Genomic DNA, 20,853 nt, shown 5'->3' with positions numbered 1-20,853 from the left:
AAAAATCATTGGTCGCAGGAAAAAACAAACAAACATTTGGAGCCATGTCTTGTCAAAATGAACTCAAAATCAATATGACTGAACTATATGAAAGGCTATGGGGCTTTTATTTTGAAGGGCCAAATACAGGAAGTCGTGACACTTTTTTGTTGTTGTTTTCTACACGGCATGACAGGTCTCTCTCTCTCTCTCTCTTTTTCCGATGTTGTTACTCCGATGTTGACTCCGACATGGGAGCAGTATCACCGCTGTTTTCAGTGTTTAGTGGGTGCTGTCGTGAGCATCAGACTCGCACCTGGGTGAAACTTTGGAGGGGGAGGGGGAAGGGGCTGTCCCCGCGGCGCGATCGTGTCAAGCCGGGCAGGAAGTCAAACCACGAGAGAATCCGGTCAATTTTCAAAATAAAACACATTCGGAACAGCGGCCCCTCGGAAGGAATTTTCGGACTGGCAGACCGTCGGAATGGCGGTCCTTCGGAATGGGAATGTGCTGACAATGCTCAAACTAGTGAATGACACTGACGCCTGATGTCAAGGATATGGAATAAATGCTCAAACGGCTTGCCATAGATGTCAGACACAGAGAGCAGAGACAGAGGATCAGATCAGTTACAGGAGCTGAAGCAGAATCTCAGCAGCTGCTTTTTACAGGAGCAGACAAACAAATGTGAATAAATCCGGAGACAGAGAACGAGCAAAACTCAGGTAAAGATAGAAACTTTAAATCATCTACAGAACAAAACAAACAAATAAATGACATTTTCTGTGGTGAAAAATCCTTCATTATCATGGTTTACAGCTTTAATCTACAGGAATAAGGAAAAACAAGTCAAGGATTGTTTTTTATTAAGGTATCAAGGTTCATGTTTTTACTGTGTTCATTTTTTTTGAAAACCTTAAACTATTTAACATGAGTTGTGTTGTTGTTTCAGGATCCGGCAGCAGAGACCAGACTCTCCTGAACCCAGCTGTCTGTCTTTAAAGAGCGATGAATCAAAGGACTTGTTCTTTACCTTTAAAGGAGGACGTGGATCAGCTGATCAGATGTAAGCTGTAACTGACAGTCAGACTCAGGTTATTGTAGAAAATAACCAGTTTGTACGACATGTTGTTGGACCAGGTCTGAAACCAAAGTGTCTCTGTCTGTTGTGAACGTCCTCAGGGGACATATAAAGTCCATCTTGTATTATCTCTCTGTACTGATGTTGACTTGACACTGATTCCTCCACAGAGTGGACCAGGAGAGCTCAGAGGTTCCCAGTGGTCAGTCTGCCCAGCAGCATCAAACACACCTGGACTCCATATTTATGGTGAGGACATGTCCAACAGCTGCTGTTACATCTGTTGTGTTCACCATCATCTCCATGCTGCACTTTGACACCAGTGGATTGTCAGTCTGTCCAACATGGATCTGATGTTTGGCTCCATGGTTTTAGTTTGATGCTGTCACTCATAGAGTTTCTGTTCCAGCTGCTGGAGGAGAACATGGTCACTTTTGTGAAGAAAGAGCTGAAGAAGATCCACAAGGCTCTGAGGCCAGATTACCCAGAATGCTCAGGGAGTCAGAGGGAGGATGAGGAGGTGTTGGACGGTGAGGATGAAGAGCAGAGGAGGAGCAGCAGAGAGGCATTAGTGAAGATCACAGTGAACTTCCTGAGGAGCATGAAGCAGGAGGAGCTGGCTGAGCGTCTGCAGAGCAGTAAGAGGATTTCTCTAAAGATTCAACATGATGGACAAATGTACGGAGCCCCTAAAGGGACATGGAGGGAATAAAGTGTTTGCGAGATCTCGCAAAAGTATTGCGAGATCTTGCAATTTTTTCCTTTTAAAGCAGTGTCAGTGAACTGGGAGTAAAACAGACACACAACCAGGCCTGGAATTTTGGCATTTTAGGGGCAGGGCCACTTGACCTTTCGTGTTGTCATTTTTTTGTGGGCACAAAGGCCAAAAGCCAGGGCAGCAAGGCCATAAAATAAAACAGTGATTTTAAATCAACGTCTTTAATTTAATATCTATCTGTGAAATTAATACATAAAACAGGCTCAAGCGAACCAGAAATGTTCAACTTTAAATTCATTTATGCATTTAATTTTTTGCACAAAGGTCCAGTCCTATGGCTATGTTTTGAAATTCCTACCTTATTTGTTCACTATTGCACTGGGCGATATGAGAAAATTCACAATAATTATTTTAAAGCAGAAGTAAGCGATCCAGCCGTTTTGGCTAACTTCTTGTCAGCCGATGGAGTTAGCAGCACTCGACCTGGATCTATTGGTCCTCGTCCCTACGTCACCACATCCACGCGCATCCCTTGGCTGCACACACAGCCCTTCATGCTGTTCTCTCTCCTCATTGGATAAAGGTTGTAGGATACAAGGAAGTATACAAGAAGTTTTCTCCTCGGCTTACAGCAGAGCAGAGTGACTGACAGACCCGTGTTTCAGACCAAACACTCTATGTAAGTGACTGCTGTCGGAAGATATAACTATTTAAGACTTATATTAACACAAACATTCCGCTTACTTCTGCTTTAATATCAGTCGACATCAATATATATCACTATAATAAAACTCTATAATATATCTCTAAATCACTATTTTGGTCAAGCTTAAATATTACCTTATTGTCACAAGTGAGATTTTAAGTTATCAGAAGCCGGTGCATATTCTCATTTGTCCAGGTCATAGTATTTCAAAGGAGGTTAAATCGAAAGCAACTGGACTTAGTTGTTTGTCTAGGAAGACGTTTCACCTCTCATCCAAGAGGCTTCATCAGTTCATGTACGCAGCTGACCAGGCTGGGACTGGTCCAACTATCTGGTGTGGAGACTCACTATTTAACCTCTTGTGTGGGCGTTTCACAAGGGTGATGATGTCACTGGTTCCCTTTTGTGCTCCAAGTGCCAACGACTGTCGTTGGAGTGACAGTCGTTGGTGGGAAGTTGGTTTCGACTTCGTTAGTGCCCTATTGTGTTCTAACGACAGTCATTGGAGTCACTTGCCACTTGTGAACAGTGGTTGTTCTTTGAGGCTAGATGGTTGAGTCTCCTGGGAAGGGATGAAAGGGCAGCATTGTAAATTGGAGACAGGTGGTGTCTCAGACCTCCTCCCCTGTTGAGGGACGGTTTGTTATCAGAAGGTTATTTGTGATAAAAAAAAATTTCTGTCAGAAATGCAACAGAATCATATAAATAAAACAGGCGTTAGTAGTAGCTTGCATTGGTCTGGTCTGGGCAATGTTCAGGTCGGCACAGTTGAACTTTACGCCCGAGTTTTGTGTGTGTCGGTGTGAACACAACAGTCGCTCTGGGCTGAGCAGCAGCAGAGCGGCCGCACGTCGGTCCGCTCCAACTGTCTGGCGTCTCCATTGTGAAAGTTTAGCTTTACTTCAGAGTAGGCTTGGGCGATAGGACGAATGTATCGCCAATCGACCACCGGCTGAGTCCGTCATGGTTGATTTAATTTTTGGCGATTGTCTGGGCGATTTTTTTTGCATTTTATTTCGCCAAATTAATGGTCTGCCTCCACAGAATTCAAGTCTAATTTACATGGAGCACAATTCAAAGCGTGCGTAAATCGGATCTGGCAGCTATAGCTATGTAATATGTATGTTATTCACACTGATTTCCAACGAGTCTGAATTATTTTTAGAAGAGCGTAATGGCTGTAATGTTTTATAATATTCAGTGTGCCCTTATTTTGAAATCCTTGTACCGGGGTTACTGTTACCAAGGATACGGAAATAAAAGTATAAGCTCTGGACAGAGTTGCGGTGATTGTATCCACTTTATAAAAACACATGTGTCTATCACAACAACGGATTATCAATACGAAAGGTAGGCTGCCGGTTCTCACGGCCTGGACTTCTGCCAATAGTTTTTTTTTTTTTGAGGGTGTGTGTGAGTGTGTGTGTGCCGAGCGGACCCGTCTTATAGAGACACGCGTCTATGGGACAGGCTTTTATTTAATTTAAAACAAACCGTATGCTCAGCAAAGATGGAAAATAGTCTAATATAATAAAATTGTTCTGTTGTTTGGATACTTTGGATCCAGAGCCGAATATATCGTCAACCGCCGATTTAAAGGGGTACGGTGGCCGATTGGAAATTTTTAACCTATCGCCCAAGCCTACTTCAGAGTTTCAGTTGGAACATATATAAACATGACGCACCACGCACTTTTCACGGTCAGCCATCCGAGTTCTCCTTCACATTTTCTTCTGAGGCAAAACAGCTTTTCTTTTTTTTTACCGGCGGTGTCCCTCTGCTGATGTGCACGGCTGCAGCAGTCCAAACACTAGCACGTGTTAACATGTTGTGGCTTGGCTCTTTTCCAGCCACATGATTGGTTCTGCGCAGCGCAACTCGCAATATAATTGGCTGTTTGTATTGGGGGGTGTTTGATGAAGTCTCCTGGTTGGCCGGTGATCGATTGGTTGTTAAACTGTTGTTATAGCCCACCCGAGCGGTTTATGCCAGGCTTGAATCAAACCCACCCCTGATGCTGCCAGATTGTCATCAAAATATGCACTGTTCTTTCTTCAAAGATGCAGGTGTCAAAGCCGTCTTGACAGGAAAGAGGCAAAGAAGAAAACTGCAAAATCAACCGGGGCAGTGCGGGTGGGGCATCAAGGCCACTGTGGCCGTAGGGCAGATATTTTTTTCAAGGGCACAAGACCAAATCGGACAGGCTGTAGCCCTCGTGGCCCTCGTGAAATTTCTGATATCTGATTATTTAATTTCGTAAAAAAAGATTTAGTTAAAAAGATGGGAAGCCACTGAAATATATATAAAAACTTGGGCAGTCATTTTTACTGTATTAATTCTTCCACCCAGAGAGAGAGGCAGGGGATCCCATCGTTCGATATCCTGATTTAAGTTTGATAACAGGGGCTGATAGTTAGCAGCATAAAGATCTTTATGTTTATCTGTAATCCATATGCCAAGGTATTTGAATTTTTTGGGGCTAATTTTAAAGGGGAGTGAATTTAAGGATGTCTCATCATTACTAGTGCCAACAGGCATCAGCTCACTTTTTTGAACATTGACCCTGTAGCCGGATAGTTTGCCAAATTCTTTTAGTAAGACCATTAGCTTAGGAAGACTCAAAAGGGGTTGTGATATACTGTATATAGTAGCATGTCGTCCGCGTAAAGCGAGACTTTGTGCTCCTCCCCTGCTCGGTGAATTCCTCTGATATCAGTATTTTGCCTCAGAGCTAAAGCTAGTGGTTCCATTGCAACCGCAAAAAGAAGCGGTGACATGGGGCATCCCTGTCTTGTACCATGTTTAAGCTCGAAGAAAGGGGACTAATTATTATTAGTACGAACAGCAGCCATTGGAGAAGTATAAAAGTCTGATCCATGATATGAATTTATTGCCAAATCCAAACCTCTCTAGTATGCTGAAAAGATAGCCCCACTCCACCCGGTCGAACGCCTTTTCAGCATCAAGTGAGAGGACGACCTCTGGCACACCAGGTGGAGAGGGGCTATAAAGGATGTTAAAAAGGCATCTGACATTGAAAAAAGAGTAACGGTTCTTAATAAAGCCTGTTTGGTCAGGTGATATAATGGAAGGAAGAACCCCTTCTAGTTGGCGTGCCAGAACCTTGGCAAGGATTTTTGCATCCGTGTTAAGGAGAGAAATTGGGCGGAATGAATTGCACTCTAGAGGGTTTTTTCCTTTTTTGAGAATTACAGAGATTACTGCTTGGCGCATGGTCAGAGGTCTTAAGTGAAAGTGATTCTTCAAAAACTGACATTAGTAAAGGGCAAGTTGGTCTGAGATTTTTTTGAAGAAATCTGTCGGATATCCGTCCGGCCCTGGTGACTTGCCGCTTTGTTGTTGAAGTTGTTTATTATAGTAGGATAAGCCCCTTGAGTTGTAACAACTCGTTTACGAGGGGGTCCTACTACTTGCATAGATCTGATTGCAGATAGTATTTCCAGGGCCGAGAAGTCTTTCTCCAATGAATCAGCTATGTTTGGGTCTACGGATGGAACATGTAGGGATCTTAAAAAATCCTCCAACACTGAGGGTGCAGTTGGACATTCTGATGTGTATAATACTTGATAGAAATTTTGAAAACAGGAGTTCATTTTGAGGCTATCTGTACACTTTGAACCTTGTTCATCATTGATTGCAGGTATAGTCTGATTGGCAGTTCTTTGTCGTAACTGATGTGCGAGAATACGTCCAATTTTTTCCCCATGTTCATAGCATCCGTGTCTAGATTTGGAGAGGAGATATTCCGCCTGTTGCGTTGATAGGATATCAAATTCGGTCGTTAGACGTTTTTTCACTATGTCAGGAGATGGTTGATGGCTATATAACATATCTAGTTCCAGGATTTGATCTGTTAGTTCTTTAAGGCGCACTGTATTTGTTTTCTTCTTATTTGCGCAATAAGAAATGATTCGGGCCTCGTAGATAAGCTTTTAAAGATTCCCATATAGTTGAATATGACATTCCTGGCGTTTGATTAGTGTCAAGAAAAAAATGTATTTCAGATGAAATAAAGTTGGTAAAAGACTCTTCTGATAAGAGAAGAGGATTGAGTCTCCAAGGGCGGTAACTATTTTGTGTGTTAGGAATGCTGATTTTCGTGGTTAGCGGACCATGATCTGAAATGACTATGGACTATGGTCACTATGGAAATGACTCCTTTCCAAAGTTTTAGTCAAATGTACCGGCAATTTAGACCATTTTTGACGATTTTTGTAGAGCCACAGCGTATTCTATATTATTGCCACCAACACATACTGTGGCTAATTTGAAAGGGGAAACTTTATGCTTCAAATGGCCACAAACCGTGTGTTTCTACGTGCCTCCGTTCCTGAGAAAACTCAAGCTAAACATGGCTGGTTTTCACCAAAATCCCTGCTTTTTTTCTAGAAAAGGAGATACAGCGTCTTTTATGAAAGGTGCTCTATTTGTGCCTGTCTGTCGCTCTTCTGACACTTGCATTTCTGGATCAAAGGGCTCGTGTAAGATAAATATATACAACAATTGTTCTGTTCACAAAACCACCATCGGGGGCAGGGGGGGCGCCACTAAACAACAATAACACAGACGCACCGTGCCGTGTCACAGCCTCCGTAAAATTACTTTTTTGGCACTCAACGCATGGGAACGAAAAACGAGAAATTACGTGGTTGGCACTCAATGAGTTAATAAAGTGCATAATAACTGCGGCTCATCGTAGACTGGCTCTGATGCAGCAGAGGTGTGTCTGTTTTACTTCCGGTTCATTGACATAGGAAAAAACGTTGTGAGACCTCTCGAAGTATTGCGATATCTGGCAAAAAACTGTTGCGAAATCTCGCAAAAGTATTGCGAGATCTCGCAAAATCTCACAAAAGTATTGCGAGATCTCGCAAAAGTTTTTTTTTCCCTCCATGTCCCTTTAGGTGCTCAGTACAAATGAGACGTTCACTGACATCAACACATGGAGGGAAACGTGTAAAAAATGTAGTTGTTATTTAGAGGAATGTTATGTTAAAAAAAAAAAAAATTATAATGTTATATTTTCTTATTTTTTGTATTTTAACTATTTTCACAATATTTTGCTCCAGTTTTTGGATGTAAATTCAAGTCTGACCTGAAGAAGAAGTTCCAGTGTGTGTTTGAGGGGATCTCTAAAGCAGGAAACCCAACTCCTCTGAACCAGATCTACACAGAGCTCTACATCACAGAGGGAGGGGCTGGAGGGGTCAACGATGAACATGAGGTCAGACAGATTGAAACAGTGTCCAGGAAACCAGACGGACCAGAAACAACCATCAGACAAGAAGACATCTTTAAAGCCCCACCTGGAAGAGACCGACCAATCAGAACAGTGATGACAAAGGGAGTGGCTGGCATTGGGAAAACAGTCTTAACACAGAAGTTCACTCTGGACTGGGCTGAAGACAAAACCAACCAGGACATACACTTCACATTTCCCTTCACCTTCAGAGAGCTGAATGTGCTGAAAGAGGAAAAGTTGAGCTTGGTGGAACTTGTTCATCACTTCTTCTCTGAAACCAAAGAAGCAGGAATCTGCAGGTTTGATCAGTTCCAGGTCGTCTTCATCTTTGACGGTCTGGATGAGTGTCGACTTCCTCTGGACTTCCACAACACTGAGATCCTGACTGATGTGACAGAGTCCACCTCAGTCAACGTGCTGCTGACCAACCTCATCAGGGGGAAACTGCTTCCCTCTGCTCGCCTCTGGATAACCACACGACCTGCAGCAGCCAGTCAGATCCCTCCGCAGTGTGTTGACATGGTGACAGAGGTCAAAGGGTTCACTGACCCACAGAAGGAGGAGTACTTCAGGAAGAGGTTCAGAGATAAGGAGCAGTCCAGAAAGATCATCTCCCACATCAAGACATCACGAAGCCTCCACATCATGTGCCACATCCCAGTCTTCTGCTGGATCACTGCTACAGTTCTGGAGGAGCTGTTGAAGACCAGAGAGGGAGGAGAGCTGCCCAAGACCCTGACTGAGATGTACATCCACTTCCTGGTGGTTCATCTAAAACTGAAGAAGTTCAAGTATGATGGAGGAGCTGAGACAGATCCACACTGGAGTCCAGAGAACAGGAAGATGATTGAGTCTCTGGGAAAACTGGCTTTTGAGCAGCTGCAGAAAGGAAACCTGATCTTCTATGAATCAGACCTGACAGAGTGTGGCATCGATATCAGAGCAGCCTCAGTGTACTCAGGAGTGTTCACACAGATTTTTAAACAGGAGAGAGGCCTGTACCAGGACAAGGTGTTCTGCTTCGTTCATCTGAGTGTTCAGGAGTTTCTGGCTGCTCTTCATGTCCATCTGACCTTCATCAACTCTGGACTCAACCTGATGTCACAACAACAAACAACATCCAAGAAGACTGAAACAACAGGAGTCAAATCTGCAGAGGCAACCTTCTACCAGAGCGCTGTGGACGAGGCCTTACAGAGTCCAAATGGACACCTGGACTTGTTACTCCGCTTTCTCCTGGGTCTTTCACTGGAGACCAATCAGAATCTCCTACGAGGTCTGATGACACAGACAGGAAGTGACTCACGGTCCAATGAGGAAACAGTCCAGTACATCAAGAGGAAGATTGAAGAGACTCCCTCTGCAGAGAAAAGCATAAACCTGTTCCACTGTCTGAATGAACTGAATGATCGATCTCTAGTGGAGGAGATCCAACAGTCCCTGAGATCAGGACGTCTTTCCAGAGATAAACTGTCTCCTGCTCAATGGTCGGCTCTGGTCTTCATCTTACTGTCATCAGAAGATCTGGACGAGTTTGACCTGAAGAAATACTCTGCTTCTGAGGAGGCTTTTCTGAGGCTGCTGCCAGTGGTCAAAGCCTCTAACAAAGCTCTGTAAGTGTAGAGATAGTTGGATTAATTCATCATTATATAAACACTTATGTCTTTTCAACAGGACAGATAATAAACTGCTTTCTTCTTTAATTCCTTGTGATCATCTCCTCAGACTAAGCAGCTGTAACCTCTCAGGGAGAAGCTGTGAAGCTCTGTCCTCAGTCCTCACCTCCCAGTCCTCTAGTCTGAGACACCTGGACCTGAGTAACAACAACCTGCAGGACTCAGGAGAGAAGCTGCTGTCTGGTGGACTGGAGAGTCCACATTATGGACTGGAGACTCTCAGGTGAGGATCCATCAAGCTGTTTATCTGATGACACTTTAACACACCTAGCAGGTGTTTTTGTTTTTTAGTTGTAAATGTAACTCCTGTCTGTGATTCTTTGGGTTCATTAAAGGGATATTCCGGCGTAAATTTAAGCCATGGTCCAACGCACCGTAACACCGAGTTAGACCCCCCCTCGAGAGATGAAGTCTGCTAACCGCTAGCTTCTCCAGTTGTAGCAACTTTAGCAATGACCGCACCATAACAAACAGCGCAGTATACGGATCCACTATCCGCCGATCAAAAAGCCACTTACAGCCACAAATAATGCTCAGAACAGCACCGAACGCCATCAACACTACAAACAGTGTCCCAGCACATAATACGAGGCATCAAACATCTGTTAGCTTTGCCTGGTTTCTATTGAAAAGAGACAAAAACAACTCACCCACTCTGCTCCAGTTATACGCTATGCAGCAACTTTCCGTGTCCAGCATAGCGTCCAGCACTGACAACACACATCCGAGGCCGACTGGCAGCACAATCATCTGGTTTCAGCGGCCACCGACAGGCATTGACCACCACACTGACCAGTTGATTCCCCCAGGTCCAGCATTTAGACTCCACCAGCTCTCTCCCTCTGTCACTTTTAGCCTCCATTTCCATTACATAGTCTCCACCGCAGCTTCCCCTCTTTCACTTTACTCCTCCATTTCCTTCAGCTTGTCTTCAGTAAACTCGGTCTCAAACTGATAGTGGCGCCCATCGAAATGAAACCAGTCGTTGTTGTTCTCAAACTCCATAAACTCAGCCGTGTCCTAGATGTCTCCTTCACTAAATTACAGACAGTCTCTTCCTGCAACGAACGGCGTCCTGATCGCGCGTGTGACGTCATGTCTAATCTCACGCTTGTTTACGTGATTCTCTCCGTTCATTTCCCTGTGAACACTCGATAATAACTTTTATAAACTGATAGGCAAGATACATAGGAACTTGGCTGCATTATATGGAGTAATACACACACATTCATCCTTGAGCTGCGGGACTCTACTTCACTCGGTAATCGTCTCCACGCCAGCTGACTACCTGTACAAGCAGACATCACAGATAGGATATGGGGGAATCAAGTGGTCAGTGTGGTGGTCACTGGTCACTGCCTGTCGGTGGCCGCTGAAACCAGATGTCTGTGCTGCCAGTCGGCCTCGGTTTGTGTTGTCAGTGCCTGGACTCTGTGCTGGACACGGAAAGTTGCTGCATAGCGTATAACTGGGGCAGAGTGGGTGAGTTGTTTTCGTCTCTTTTCAATAGAAACCAGGCAAAGCTTACATATGTTTGATGCCTCGTATTATGTGCTGGGACCCTGTTTGTACTGTTGATGACGTTTGGTGCTGTTCTGAGCATTATTTGTGGCTGTAAGTGGCTTTTTGATCGGTGGATAGTGGATCCGTATACTGCACTGTTTGTTATGGTGCGGTCATTGCTAAAGTTGCTACAACTGGAAAAGCTAGCAGTTAGCAGACTTCATCTCTCGAGGGGGGGTCTAACTCGGTGTTACGGTGTGTTGGACCATGGCTTAAACTTACGCCGGAATATCCCTTTAAGTGGTAGTGATTTGAGGCTGCTGTTGTAGGAAGAAGGAGGTTCTACTGAAAAACAAAAGTGGACTAGTTAAAAAAAACAGAACAATGGACGTGAATTAGTTTGTTTTCATCTGTACATGAGCTCACAGAGACAGTACTCATTTGCATGTGTGACAGTTGACGGTCCTGTCACTATGCCTCCAATTGATCATGCGCCCAGGCTACTTGGCCAAGAGGATGTCCCTTTGGCCAAGTGGTTAACGCGCATGACTCTTACCCGGGAGTCTGGGATTCGAAGCCCGCCCGGGCCCTCTTCACCTTGCCACACATGATTATCGTTCAGATTCTAGATTTCAATGCTCACTTGCACTGTCTTTTCCCATCGGCAAGTGACGATGGCCTCTGAGGACAAAAAAACGTGTTTACCACGACTGGTACAACTGGGAGTATTTCATGAGCATGGAGCGATGAGGTGAACATCTAAACCATTTTAGATGTTCATTTTAGAGGGCTGCTGTACAAACATGGTGGCGCAAGATGGCAACCTGTCTAAAACAAGACCCTTGTACATGGATGCAAACAGCGCACCGAAAAGCGAAACTCGCTTTTTTCATGACCAATTAGGTGACTTGTGTGAATCGTTCAGATCCGAAGAGTTTTTTTTTTTTTTTTTTTTGGGGGGGGGGTCTCAGCGTCTCAGCTGGGGTCAGTAAAATGTTGTTCTAACAGGCTGACAGTGACAATCACGTGAAACTGAGGCGAACTCATTCATGGTTGTCTCTGATTATACTGATAACAGCCTACCTCCAATGTAGACGCGCGCGCTCATTAAAGCGGCGCGTAGCCGCGTGCAGTCGGTGCGACGGCGACGCCGTTTTTTCCCCCCCTTCCCGTCCGTGGAGCTGTGCGCCGCGGACATGCACGGTTCTCTACGTTGCTGTGTCAGGCAGGTGTCTCCCACGGAGCTCTGCCCCGTTTCAGAGGTGAAGGAAGCCCTGAGTGGAAAGACGTCGCCTCCGCGATGTAGAATAATTAAAGTGAAACTAACACATTATATATGTAGTGCCCTTCCTACAATATACATGTCCATTACACACCGAATGAAACATCCCATGTCTTTATTTATTCCGTTTATTTTAATAGTAATAATTATGACTAACATTCAGTGAAGACCTAAAATTCAGTATCTCCAAAATTTTAATTTTTAAGCATTCTTAATATAGAAATGTTGGCCTTCTGAAAACTATGTCCATCTATAATCAATCAATCAATACTTGGTTGGGGTTGAACTACTGGAAATTGACGTTTCCATGATATTGTAATGTAATCATTTGTTAATGGTGACCCCCCCCCCCCCCCCCCCCCCCCCCCCACGCCAGACAATTCCTCTCTTTTTTGGTCCTGACCTGTTTGCATCCCTGCTTGTATGAAAGTATAATTATGGCTACGAAAACCCCCCCAAATTTTTTTTATAGTGATTATACACTAATAGAAATACACTATATTACCAAAAGTATTCGCTCACCTGCCTTTACTCATTCTATGAACTGAAGTGCCATCCCATTCCTAACTCATAGAATTCAATATGATGTCGGTCCACCTTTTGCAGCTATTACAGCTTCAACTCTTCTGGGAAGACTGTCCACAAGGTTGAGGAGAGTGTTTATAGGAATTTTTGACCATTCTTCCAAAAGCGCATTGGTGAGGTCACACACTGATGTTGGTCGAGAAGGCCTGGCTCTCAGTCTCCGCTCTAATTCATCCCAAAGGTGTTCTATCGGGTTCAGGTCAGGACTCTGTGCAGGCCAGTCAAGTTCATCCACACCAGACTCTGTCATCCACGTCTTTATGGACCTTGCTTTTTGCACTAGTGCACAGTCATGTTGGAAGAGGAAGGGGCCCGCTCCAAACTGTTCCCACAAGGTTGGGAGCATGGAATCGTCCAAAATGTTTTGGTAACCTGAAGCATTCAAAGTTCCTTTCACTGGAACTAAGGGAATTTATATACCTGGGGCCAGGCCAAGTGATTAGGACACCTGATTCTGATCATTTGAATGGGTGAGCGAATACTTTTGGTAATATAGTGTATATTCATGGGTAGTATATTCAGATTTTGCCAATACACCTTGCCAATTTCTATACACTGGACCTTTAAATACAGTCGCGGGTTAGGTTCACAGGAATCAGTCCACAGAAATTGAGTGAACAACATCCAAAAAGCAGAGGTTAAAAAGGGCAAATCACGAGGCAGGCAAAGTCGTAATACACATGAAGCATAGACTAGACTAGAGGAATTAATTAGGTCACGCAAATAGAGACCATGTCCCGCATAATTGGTTGTCCCGCACAGCATCTCCCCCAGCAATGTGAAGAAGCTGGTGATGTGCCAATTATATGCCTGCACTGCCAGGGTTTCCCCCAGTGTATTATAAGCCCGGCGGGCCCCCAGGTCTTACTTGCCCCACCGCCAGGCTAAGCATCGTTTATTTTATTTTTTTAATCAGTTTTTATAGTCCATAAACACGTGATCAGATGTCTTTTTCATCACATGACAACATCACAACTTAGTCGTGCATGACATCATGCTCATCAGACCGCTGCTTCACCAGCTGACCGAGAGGAACGCACCATGCCCCTGTTAACGTGAGCCGAGCCGTGGCTCCAAAAGGCTCAGTCAGCTGCTGTAGCATGGCTGTTAGCTGTTAGCACGTCGTCCCCTGCAGCGTCAGAAAAATTCCTGAATTTTTCTCTTTCCACACTCGACCATTCTACTGAAACTGCATGTTGCTACTTCCTTGAAGTCGTTAAAAGCAGCCTTGATAAAGGAGGGGTGATGGGTGCCTTATTTCTAGATCTAAGAAAGGCGTTTGATACAGTTAATCATTCAGTGCTCCTTTCAAAATTGTCAACATTTAAACTCTCAGTTAATGTATTAAATTGGATCCAGTCTTACTTACTTGACCACTCTCAGTGTGTGCGGATCAATGATAAAACTTCGTCTTCTAAAGCCTGTGTGTTGGGAGTGCCGCAGGGCTCCATCTTAGGACCGCTGCTGTTTAGCACATACATTAATGACCTTCCATCTGTGTGTGATGAAGTAGGGACCCTGATGTATGCGGACGATACGGTCCTGTACACTGCTGGGAAAGATCCCGAAGAAGTAGCTGTGAAGCTGTCAATGGCAATGGAAAAAGTTACACGGTGGCTTCAGTACTCTCGTCTTACACTTAATACTAATAAAACGGTAACCATGTATTTCTCAAATAAACAACGAAATACTATTTTCCCAAATATATATGTTAATGGAGAAATAATAAAAAATGTCAATGAGTTCAAATACCTGGGTGTGATACTAGATTCCACTCTTACATTTAAGGGCCATGTTAAGAAAATGAGCCACACGCTGAAATATAACTTGTTAAATTTTAGAAACATCAGGAACTCATTAACAGTTGAAGAGGCGAAAACTAATTTCAATGCCATGATTTCGTCACATTATAATTACTGTATGTCCTGTTGGTCTCAGGCAAGTCCATCTGTCTTGAAACCCATCAGGTCACTACACAAACAAGCACTGAAAATATTAGACAGAAAGTCACGACAGTATCATCACTGTGAAATACTAAACAAATATAAAATGCTTAGCTTTGATAATCTAATGATGTATTCTAATGTCCGTCTAGTGTACAAAATAATTCATAATGTTGCCCCTCCCCCATTGAAAACCTTTGTTAAACTCTGCTCTGAGCACTCCACCAGAGCTTTAAGATCTGTCTCAAGTGGAGATTGTAACATCCCTAAGCGTAGCTCTGCCTTTGCTCAATCTGCCTTCTCTTTTAAATCTGTCAAATCATGGAACAATCTTACAACTAATCTGAAACTCTGTACAGACTTCAATGTTTTCTCCCGGGAAGTCAAACAATGGATCCTAAGAAATCAGACATGTCAGCATTAATCATGAGCCTAAATTATTTTTAACCTTGGCAAAGTGTGAAGTATTTTAATAACTGTATGTTTTGTTAACTGATATGAAATATGACTATGTCCTGAGTGTTTGTGATGTGTGAGAGGGTGTATATGCATGTGTATGGATGTTTAGAATGCTATGTAAATTGATAATTCTTATATTTCTATTGTTCTTATTCACCTGCCCAGGGACTACGGATGGAAAGTAGCTAGTAAGCTAAATCCGGTACAAGGCATCTCGTCTCATTTCGAGACTAATGTTATTTTGTACATTGTCCCTGATACAAATAAACTTATTAAACTAAACTAAACTAAGCCCGGCCACAATTTACACTCTACACACATTATTTTTTCAAAATTTGTAAGACAAACTTGTTCTGTTTCTCACCATGTGCTCAAAATATTAGAGAGACTTACAGAATTTGAATTATCAGCCTCTAAGTGCGGCCACGTCTGTCTCTGCTCCTCACTGACTCCAATACAAAGATTTTCTGAGAGAAGCAGAATGGACCGATGTTTTAAAATTGCCAGCGTCTCCAAAATATTTACTGTAGAAACACCAAATCGTACCAAATTTTTCAGGAAGTACTTACAGCACTGTTGATCTGTGTTTTTTTCTGATAGGAGTTACCATTTTGTCACGCTAAGCCTTTTGCGAGACCAGTGCAGAGGCAGAAAATCGCTCTTTTTCTCGACGTTTCTGTCTGCCTCAGCCTGCGGGGCCCCTATCGCCGTGGTCAGTGGCGGACTGGGACAGAAAATAGGCCCTGGCATTTTTGACAGAGAGAGGCCACACATTATATATATATATATATATATATAATATATATGTACACACACAAGTCAAACAGGATTGCAGATGGTCTGAACATATGGAGTCAGTGCTAGAATTTCATTTAACTCTGTACTTCCTCTGGATTAAATTTATTAATTAAATGTATTGATTTTTTCACTATAATTTACTAGTTATAGCACTAGCCTATACTGTCAATCCCCCTATAAACCCCATTCCGATTTGATATCACAACTTCACAAAGTTGAAGACACCTGCTGCACCTAGTCTAATCTTTGTATGACTGAATTATTCTGCATAAGACCCTGACTAATACTCATAGTAATGCTGCATTAGCATCAAAACAAAGTAGGCTAAATAAAAAATTATCATACATTAGTAGTCTAAGAAAAAAAGTGGAAAAGTCAGGGGCCCACTTTAGTATTCTTTCAGGGGCCCCAGAATTCCTAGCAACGGCCCTGATTATTTGACTAACTTGCTTATTTCACTCAGTGGACCGGCGGATCAGCTGGTGTGCAGTGCGTGTTGTATAGCCTACTGTATTCTCTCTCTCTCTCTTTCTCTCTCTCTCTCTCTCTCTCTCTCTCTCTCTCTCTCTCTCTCTCCCCATCGTGCTGTACTTCTCACAAGACACAGGTCGACGTGTGTGTGGTGAGATGGAAATAAGAGCAGAGCGCACCTTCGCTCTCATGTTGAGTTCCATATTAAGACAGGTGCGTCAGTGCCAGTAGATCGCGCGTCAGGCATTTGGCTCTCCTAATGGGAATGGCTGGTTTGACGTGATTTTATCAGTGAAAAAAAAAAGAGAGAGAGAGAGAGCTGTCAACCACTCTAGACGCGTCAGGTCAGCATAGAGCAGGGGGAGGGATATTAGTATTCTGTGGTGAAAAATACACTCATTCATGAAATTTTATTGAGAATTTTACAGAGGTGCACAGCGCATGTTTATGGTGTCCGGCGACTCTGACCCCTACACCGCAGCAGCCAGCAACAGACTTTTACAAAATAAAAGCATGTGAGCAACATGCATTAATGCATGATAAAATAAATGTTTTTTTTTTCACCACCTCTCATCCCTGTCAGTCAACTCCTCCTGCTGGACCTCGGTCTCTCTATCACGGACACGCGGCCACACACGTGGCCGCACACACGTGCAATAAAAGCTAAATGTGCTAAATCGCACCAATAACGTAATTAATTTCCGCTCTTGCTGCCGCCTGTTTGTTTTCTTTTTTTCCCTCTTCTTTGTGTGAGCTGCACTTTCAGTTGCAGCAGTGTGATAGGAGGGGAGTCACTGTGAGTGTGTGGAGGGTAAACAGTGATTGGACATCAACTCGTGGGGGCAGGCTGTCGCCTGCCTAGACGGGCAGGCACACACACACACATACACACAGTCTGTAAAGCAGTAAGCTCTGATGCAACCTGAATCCGAAATACTGCGGCAAGAAAGAGGGATGAGAGAGCCCAATCTCAGCCTGGCTTGTAGGTCATTCCACGACCATGGCCCAAAATGGGAGAGGGTCTTACTGTGCACACAAAATAAAACAGGAAACGCATACAAAATGAATGAAAATATGGTTAGAACTAAAAACACAACTTTACTGGACATGACAGTAAAGGAAGAAAGAAAGAAAGAAAGAAAGAAAGAAAGAAAGAAAGAAAGAAAGAAAGAAAGTTTTGTATTTATGATCTCTTATTTACTTCATATTGAGTGTTCATCCTTAAATTCCTCTCCAGACTGAACAACTGTAACCTCTCAGAGAGAAGCTGTGAAGCTCTGTCCTCAGTCCTCAGCTCCCAGTCCTCTAGTCTGAGACACCTGGACCTGAGTAACAACAACCTGCAGGACTCAGGAGTGAAGCTGCTGTCTGGTGGACTGGAGAGTCCACACTGTAGACTGGAGACTCTCAGGTGAGGATCCATCCAGCTGTTTATCTGATGACACTTGAACACAGCAGCAGGTGTTGACAGAGGGTTCCTGTGTGTTGTTGTGTGTGTTCAGTCTGTCAGGATGTCTGGTCACAGAGGAAGGCTGTGCTTCTCTGGCCTCAGCTCTGAGCTCCAACCCCCCCCATCTGAAAGAGCTGGACCTGAGCTACAATCATCCAGGAGCCTCAGGAGTGAAGCTGCTGTCTGCTGGACTGGAGGATCCAGACTGGAGACCGGACTCTCTCAGGTATGGAGACTGTCTGATGGAGAACGAGGAGCTGGAACATTTTCTATGGCCCCGTTCATACCTGTTGTTAATGTTATTATGTTATTAGATGGCCCTTTTCTCCATGTCATTCCCTGTCTCTTTGGCCCAATTCAATTCCAATTCTATTTTTCATCCCTACCCCTACCCCTAGCCCTTAACCCTCGCCCTTGAAACGGAGCTACAAGGAGTAGGGTTGAAAGTCAACCCCTACGAATTGGGACACCACGTCAACACTCACATACGTCATCAGTAGTCTCTGCTGGCTTTCACATAAGCAGACGTGATGAGCTTTTGCCACAAATGCTCTATTCAAAACCACTTTAACTTAATAAAATAAAATAAAATTTAATGAAGACTGATCGGTTCATTGTAAAACATTTATTTATTGATGTAAATGTGGTGATTTCTGTATGTAGGCTACAGATCCCCCAGGCAGTGCTGCTCCTGTGTCCAAAACACATGAAGCTTCACTTTTAATTCAAACAAATTAATGTGACAATAGTTACATTTCATCAATAATGTAACAATAATCATCTTATTTGCTGACATCTTATGACATCACATGGAGAAAACACATGATGAAGTGTTTCCTCCTCGTCTCCTCCTGCTCTGTATCATCACTAGATAAAGACTCCAGCTCCTTCTTCTCTGTGCTCAATGTTCATCCATACATACCAGCCTCCATGTGAACACAGTGATAAAACAGTGTGTGTGTGTGAGAGCCATGTAATGTCCATGTGTGCATGCTGACAGAGAAGGTGCTGCTCTGACCCCCCTCCTCCTTTCAGGGTGGAGCCTGCTGGAGTCCCATGGTTGACACCAGGTCTGAGGAAGTGTAAGTGTGTTTTTACTTTGATTCATGGAAACAAAGCAGCACATTCAACCATCTTCACACTGTCACATCACTGACCTCATGAATCTTCATCAAACTGTCAATAACTGATCACATGATCAATAACTGCAGCTGTGTCGTGTTCTCTCCATCAGATTCCTGTCAACTCACAATCGACACAAACACAGTGAACACAAAGATCAAACTGTCTGACAACAACAGGAAGGCGACACATGTGGAGGAGGATCAGTCATATCCTGATCATCCAGACAGATTTGACCTTCGATCTCAGCTGCTGTGTTCAACTGGTCTGACTGGTCGCTGTTACTGGGAGGTCGAATTGAGAGGAGAGGTTCAAGTATCAGTGAGTTACAGAGGAATCAGAAAGAAAGGAGACACTAACGACTGTCTGTTTGGATGGAACGATCAGTCCTGGAGTCTGAACGTCTATGATGGTCGATACTGTGTCTGGCACAATAACAGACGGACACCAATCACCTCCTCCTCCTCCTCCTCTGTCTCTAACAGAGTAGCAGTGTATGTGGACTGTCCTGCTGGCTCTCTGTCCTTCTACAGAGTCTCCTCTGACTCACTGATCCACATCTACACCTTCAACACCACCTTCACTCAACCTCTGTATCCTGGGTTTACACTCTGGTCCAGTTCTGGTTCCTCAGTGAGTCTGTGTTAAGTGAATCAATCTCCTGTCACAGAAACCTTCTCACTAGACAGACCAGTCTCTACATGTCTGCCTCTGTCTCCCACTCACATTTTCACATTCATGGTTTAAATCAGGGATGGGCAACTTAAATGATGGAGGGGGCCACAATTTTTTCATCGACCACACACTTAGCCAGATATGATAAAACTGCCACTTTAAATATGTTTATTGAACTTAACGTAACATAATTCATGCTCAAATGCATGCATAACAGTTGTATGCTCTTCTTTGATAAATAAAAATACAAAAAGCAGTGCTTTCCAATTGATGAGTCTCATTTGGGCCCACCATAGTCTTTTTTTTTTTTTAACAGCGTTTCACCCTCTGTCATTTCTGTCAGGCAGCCCCCTCCTCCTGCACTATCTCACACACAATGGCGCACAGATACAGACACACACACAGGGCGTGCTGTAACAGTAATTAAAGCAGATATCAGTGGAATGTTTTTGTTAATATAAGTCCTAAATAGTCCTATTTTCCGTCAGCAATCACTTACATGAAGTATTTCAGCCTAAACACGAGTCTCTCCGTCACTCTGCTCTGCTGTAACCCGAGGAGAAAATTTTCCTTGTGGGATACAAGTGTTATCCAATGAGGAGAGAGAACGGCATGAAGGGCTGTGTGTGCAGCCAAGGGATGCGCGTGAATGTGGTGACGTAGCACGAGGACCAATTGATGCCTGACAAGGGCGGGGGCTGCTAACTCATGGTGCGTTCAAAGAAACTCGTACTTTGTGTTTTTCCTTCCTGTGAAGTCATACCAGTTCGATCTGGTACGAGTTCACGGGTCGGAAGTTACGAGTGGCCGTTATAGGGAACTTTCACAGACAACAGGATGGTAAAAACACGAGCTACGGGTTACCTGGAACGCTACCAAGTCGTAGTTGTGACTTGAAGCTGTAACTTACGGTTTCAAAAGCCTGCCTTGAACGCAGCATTAGCCGAAACGGCCGTGAAGCTGATATCTGCTTTAACTTTAAAGGGCTAAATCGCGCTAAAGTGTTCAATTTACACGGCGACCGCGATCATCCCCGCCCTTGCCTTTAAATTTGGTGAACAGATAGGCCTATTCTGCTTCCCATATAACCCAAGTACTAACGGCAGCGGCCGGCGGCAGTACAATCTACCTGATAGTTTTCT

The 20,853-nt window shown here is 43.8% G+C and overlaps 2 protein-coding genes across 2 annotated transcripts in view; both read left to right on the top strand.

Annotated features, from left to right (window-relative positions):
• Window positions 1-20,853, top strand: part of LOC310995830 (protein NLRC3-like) — a 58,652-nt gene that overhangs the window by 3,392 nt on the left and 34,407 nt on the right. The window lies entirely within an intron of this gene.
• LOC310995833 (NLR family CARD domain-containing protein 3-like) lies at window positions 1,232-19,684 on the top strand (the record flags this gene model as incomplete). Its single annotated transcript, XM_083984993.1, has 7 exons — window positions 1,232-1,309; window positions 1,470-1,698; window positions 7,560-9,360; window positions 17,702-17,875; window positions 17,967-18,140; window positions 18,950-18,996; window positions 19,149-19,684. The coding sequence occupies exons 1-7, from the start codon at window positions 1,307-1,309 to the stop codon at window positions 19,682-19,684; spliced, it is 2,964 nt and encodes a 987-aa protein (XP_083841119.1). The 5' UTR covers window positions 1,232-1,306.

The sequence above is a fragment of the Trachurus trachurus genome (genome assembly GCF_905171665.1).
Source record: "Trachurus trachurus genome assembly, chromosome: 13".
Classification (NCBI taxonomy): Eukaryota; Metazoa; Chordata; class Actinopteri; order Carangiformes; family Carangidae; genus Trachurus; species Trachurus trachurus.
This window is presented reverse-complemented; position numbering and strand designations above follow the sequence as displayed.